The sequence below is a fragment of the Sinocyclocheilus rhinocerous genome, unplaced genomic scaffold, assembly GCF_001515625.1.
Source record: "Sinocyclocheilus rhinocerous isolate Xijiao unplaced genomic scaffold, SAMN03320098_v1.1 scaffold4355, whole genome shotgun sequence".
Lineage (NCBI taxonomy): Eukaryota > Metazoa > Chordata > Actinopteri > Cypriniformes > Cyprinidae > Sinocyclocheilus > Sinocyclocheilus rhinocerous.
The window spans coordinates 143,094-149,306 of NW_015665823.1; the positions used below are offsets into that span (position 1 = coordinate 143,094).

The following is a 6,213-nucleotide window of genomic DNA, read 5'->3' on the forward strand; positions in this document are numbered from 1 at the left end:
TAATGGTGGATACGTTAGCCGAGTGCTAACGTGACTAACTGATGAAACAATACAGTTTGTAAACCAAAATATGTTTACTGTAATGTTTGAAGAACGACAGACAAAAGACGCTCTGTCTTAACTTTTAATCAGAACACAGAACAGTATCACAGGCGCACCAGCCTAACTAACTCGTCTCTCCGGCATTAACCCTATAACTGCCGGTGCAGCAAAATAAATGGCAATTTCACAATGATTGTAAAGTCTGTGTGCTACACTACATTCTTTATTATTAAACGAAGTAATATCATGCACTTTTTTTTAACAACAACTTTTCAGATTGTTTTCATTTAAGGATAGCTACGTTATAAACTGCAAAAGAGATCTTTTTCAAAAACTCATATGACCTGCTCTTTAAAAACTACTCAGAACACACTAGTAATCATATGGCATTCTAAAAACTACTCAGAACACTCTAGAAATTGCATGGTAACGTGGTAAAAACTAGTCAGAACACTCTAGAAATCACATATTGGTGTTCTAAAAACTACTCAGAACACTCTAGAAATTGCATATCAATGTCCTAAAAACTAGTCGGAACACTCTTGAAATCACGTATTGATGTTCTAAAAACGAATCAAAACACCCTATAAATCACATAGTGCCATGCTAAAAACTACTTACAACACTCCAGAAATCCCATATCGACATGTTGAAAACTACTCAGAAAACTCTAGAAATAGCATGGAGACATGCTAAAAGCTACTAGGAACACTCTAGAAATCGCATAGCAACATGCAAAAAAAAATACTCAACACTTGTGAAACCACATATTAATGTTCTAAAAACACTTAGAGCATTCTAGAAATCTCATATTAATTTTCTAAAAACTATTCCAAAGACTCTAGAAATTGCAAGGCGACATGCTAAAAACTACTCAGAACACTCATGAAATTGCATGGCGACATGCTAAAAACAACTTATGCCGAGTTTACACTGCACGATTTTCAAACTCGTCGGATCGCCGTTGTTTTCACACTGCGTGACTATCTGGGGTAGCACTCAGTTGCTGCTGTGTTCACACTGCATGATGGATCGGCGACAGAGGGTTTCACATTGCATGACTTCACAATGGGAAGAATCGCCGACAGCTCTGTCTGGTGCAGGGTTGCCAGGTTTTCGCTGCAAAACCCGCCCAATTACTACTCAAAACTAGACTGAAAATAGCCCAATTGCTTTCGAGGAGCATGCCAAATATTTCACGGGCGTCGGCGACGCATCGGCGATTCCCTCAGATCGCGTCTTTGATAATTCACACTGCGTGATTGTCACTCGCGTGAACGAGCACCGATCTGCCTCCGATTTCGGGCATTTGTCGGCGATTTTGCAAAATCTGTCGGCGAGTGAAAAATCGGGCTAAAATCGTGCAGTGTGAACTCGGCATTAGAACACTCTAGAAATCTCATATTGATGTACTAAAAACTACTCAGAAGACTCTAGAAATCGCATGGCAACGTGCTAAAAACTACTCTGAACATTCTAGAAATCACATTTATATTATAAAAACTACTCCGAACACTCTAGAAATTGCATATTGATATTCTAAAAATTGCTCTGAACACTCTAGAAATCACATAGCAACATGCTAAATTCTCCTCTGAACATCAGAGTGGCCATATTTCAAAGTATAGCAACAAATCTGTTCACAAGGAAGGACCACTGACCATTTAGGTCAAAGTACATTTAAAGCACTTGGGGGTCCAATAAAAGCACAAGCGGTAAATAGTCATCGTGAATTTGTAGAACAGTGTTGAAGTGACTTGTATTGAGATGTTGATAACAACTTGAATGGTGGCTTTCCAGCAAATTATTCCCATTTCCATCTCCTGGGGCTTTTCTCCAGCAATGGTGGCTTTACGACACCACTTCTCGTAATAGCCCATTGCCTAATTTTGCTCTCAGTTAAAACTTTCTTCTTGCTCTTATCATTCACATCTCTCTCTCCTTCTATCTCTATCTTTCTTATTCATGCTTTGTTGGGGTTTCTACGTTTTCTAAGTTTAGAGTTTTCCCAGCAGCATTCATTCATATTCATCTCTCACTGTTTATTTGTTTGTCAGAATCCTTTATAGTGTCTTTCCACAGTGGGCTGCATTACACTCTCTCTCACAGTCTCTTTGCTTTTCTCTTTAAGCAGAAAGCAGGGCAGACTGGCGGCCCTCCACCCATGCGCCTCCCCCCACCTTACAGACCCCCCAGCCAAGTGCAGGAGGAGGAGCCACAGGAGGAAGAGAGGGAGGATGAGGAGCAAGCTAAAGGTGAGAGTCTGCTGATTGTGCCAAACTGAACTTCATGTCCTTCATACGTACATCACTGGCTATGTTCGGAATTACATACTACCATACTGGTCTACTATTTTGTAGCAAATAGTGTGGATACGTTGCAGATTTTCTGTATGCATGGAATACCTGGGAAACCTAATACATTTTCATTATAAGGGCTCTATGTTTATTTATTTATAAATAATAGTCAAATACATAGATGTTTAATTGAATTAAATTATTATTAATATAATAATATTAATAATAAATATTTCATTTTATGTAATTAATCAACATATTTAATACATTTTATTTATTTATTTTTTAAATCAACTGACAGTCCTTTCCATTATTCAGATTAATTACAAAAAAGTACATATTATATTTTGTATGTATGGAATACCTAATGAATTAGGACTGTCAATTTAATATGTAATTTAGTATATTTCATTATATAAAACAATGTATATAATAATAATAATAATAATAATAGTAGTAGTAGTAGTAATTACATAAATAGATATTGAATTAGCTTAAATTTTTTATTCAGAAATTGTTTTTATTTTTAATATATTTTTAATAATAAAAAAAGAAAATAAGAGTCAATAGTGGTTGAAAAAATACATATTGAATTGAATAAAATTATTAATAATGAATATTTGCTTAATGTATAAAGAAGAAAAGGGTATTAGTGATTTAATTGCAATGCATTTTATTTAATTTACATAATAAATAATATTTTTTATCTATTATAGAGTACAATTTATTGCAAAAAATATATAGGAAGATATTTTGTATGCATGGAATACAGTTTGCATTAGGTATAATTTAGTATATATTTGAATCAGTTAATTTTAAATGATCTACAATATTTTTTTTTTAAACAATTGACAGCCCTTCCCATTATACAGTCGCGCAGTTAATTGCAAAAAATTATGTGATGTGCAGTATATAACAGAGCACTGTGCTGGGCAATATGTCCCAGAATGCAATGCACTGAAGATGACATGGATTAATTGCCATTATAATAACTGGGCCGCACCTGCTGAATTCAATATTAAACATGCAGCACTGAGAGGTCATGTGACTACTATATACTGCTTGAACCATTTATCATTGCGCATATTATGTAGTAAGCACTACACTGTTATTTTATTCTGAACATAGCCAGTGTCTTGGGAAGTGGCATGCCAAAACAATTCTGTAGCCGTCCAATAAGGCATCCCAATTGCAGAGTCCCAGTGCCAGATCTCATTCACTCAGTCTGAGCTGGCGGACCTTCTCAGCATCACACTGCCGCTCTAATCTCTTTCCACTTTGATGGTCCTCAATATGCCATGCAGACAGTGCGGCGTCTCCAAATCTCTTTTTCATTCTTGTCCGCCACCGGCCCTTTGACTGGCTCTGTTCCCGGATGCCATCCGGCGAGCACTTCTTGTAAAATCTTGTGGTGTGAAATTGAGTCTTTGTTGAGGTGTGCGGTATTCAGGAAATGGTGAGTCGGATAGGACCAATGAAGTGGTTACGTCCCGTTAAACTTGCGGTGGTGTGGTGTAGTGGTTGAAGATCCAGATTGGAAACTGAATTGAGTAGGGTTTGAGGCCTACAGGGGAAAATACATGACTTATCAGTATTGTGTCCTTAACTTCAGGTTGGTCAAGGTTAGGCTGCTGACCTTCACGTATAACACAGAATCATCCCATAAGAGAATAGAATTGTACATTAAATCCATACAGGAAATTGTTTGTCCAGTATTTTTTCTTCAGCATTTATAGTGTTGTTTTTTCTTTTGGCTTTCACCTAGTGTGAAAGTGTCAGTGTTAAAAATGGCTAAATATCATAAAAAAACAAGTGGTATGTGTTATGTAGGGGTGGGCTACACGATTGACCAGTATTATTTTGTCAACTGGTAGAGATTTTGGACTATCCTCTCTATCGTGGTTACACGCTCACATGACGTCACTGTGCTATGTGGTCACGAAAGTGTATTGTTTGCATACGTTTGTAACCATTGCGGTGTAAAAACAAGGGATTTTAAGCCATTGAAACACAATCAGCAGCGAAAGAGAACTCAAGAACGGTTAAATACACACACTTGTATGTGTCAAAATGCCGGTATTTGCAAGTATCCTCGTGAACACAGTAATTTAGGTCTCTAGTGAAAGCAAACAGCTGAGAAAGAAAACATGTGTAACAGTATATTGGATCCGGACAGCTCTTAAAGTGATTGCAGTCTAATATTCCTGCTGTCTTTCGTTCATGTTAATCAAACAACAAAAAAGAGACCAGCAAGACTAAATGTAGGGCTGGACGATATGGCCAAAATTGATATCACGATATATTTCTTAATTTCGGTCGATACGATATAATTCCGATATCGATATGAACACTATTTATCTGAAATAGAAATCTTTTGTTTGATTATAAATGCCTTTATTATCACTTTTGATCAATTTTAAGCATCCTTGCTAAATAAAAGTATAATTTCTATAATTTCTTTCCCTTGAAACGTGCAGTGCTCATGTTTATTCAACGAAGTCAAACGGCACAAATAATTCAATGTATGGGAAACACTGGTAATGTATATCGAAATATCGGAAATGTATTTAAAAATCATATCACCGTTATTGAAAAAAATTATATCGCGATACATATTGATATTGAATTATTGTCCAGCCCTAGCTAAATGTTTGGCTAAATGCTACTTAGTAGTTTCAGCTCATTATTATTCATATATATTCCCCCCATTTTCCACAATTCTGACAAAAATGTGATGGAGAATGTCTAAAGATCCATGCATTCACTGACTGTGTAGCATTTAGCTTCTGTTAGCTTTTAACTTCTCCATTTAGTGCAACATACTGTATCTTAAGTTCAGTTGTTCTCATAAAGTTATTTTAAATACAGAAGTTATATACGCTGAACAAAATTATAAACGCAACACTTTTGTTTTTGCCCACATTTTTCATGAGCTGAACTCAAAGATCTAAGACTTTTTCTATGTACACAAAAGGCCTATTTCTCTCAAATATTGTTCACAAATCTGTCTAAATCTGTGTTAGTGAGCACTTCTCCTTGGTTGGGAACCACTGGCGTAACTCATATTTGCTGTCTGTAAGCAATTACGATATATTGTATGCTGGACATAGCGCTGCTTCCACACCAGATTTATACGAGTATAGGAATGAGTGAATGCCACCATCTGTTCGCATCTACGGCGAAGGCAGGGGAGAAGGCCGTCTGTTGTTTGAGGTTGAAACGGGGACCTTGAAGCAGCTATTTATCTCAGTTCAGAGCATCAGTCAGCTTGATGAATTATAAAAGACTCACAGGATGGTCAATGGATAAATTCCACAATAAAGCCAAAAGGCAAATTTTTCTGTTCAAATCTGTCTTTGGCAACATTGGTTTTAACAGTTTCCTTGGCGGAATGACTTTGTTTTGTGGTCTGGGATCCTCTAGTCTTCGTCCATCATCTGGACTTGATGGACCACACTTGGTGAGGTAGACTAGAAATACTTTATCTTCCTTATAGACTCGCATCCATTGATATCTAATGCATATTACATTCTTTTGAGGTGTTTAATGGTAGTAGGTCGTTTGATGATGATGTTTGTTGTTTAGATGGTATTTCATATAAATAAAATATATTTTGTGGCCAAATTGAGCTCCAGTGTGGACCAGACTGAATGCTGATTGTCAAAAGTCACGTCCACATAGTTTACCGGCCTGAAAAACAGGAGCGCCTGCAGGGCATCTTTCCAACTTGGCAGACGGTGTTACTTGAGGTATCTTGGGAGATCGAATCTCTTTTAAAAGTGATTGGCTAAAAGGTTTACCATCAGTGTTCAAAGCAAAATACAACAGACTTCATTTAATGCCAGTGAAATTCTAGGCCTTTTTTCTCTCTCTC

At 36.7% G+C, this 6,213-nt stretch overlaps 1 protein-coding gene across 1 annotated transcript in view; it reads left to right on the forward strand.

The window, feature by feature from the left end:
* Nucleotides 1-6,213, forward strand: part of LOC107731530 (inaD-like protein) — a 136,735-nt gene that overhangs the window by 47,740 nt on the left and 82,782 nt on the right. The window contains exon 25 of the mRNA XM_016542641.1: nt 2,174-2,297. Coding sequence (XP_016398127.1) covers nt 2,174-2,297 — 124 coding nt within the window. The remainder of the gene's footprint in view (nt 1-2,173; nt 2,298-6,213) is intronic.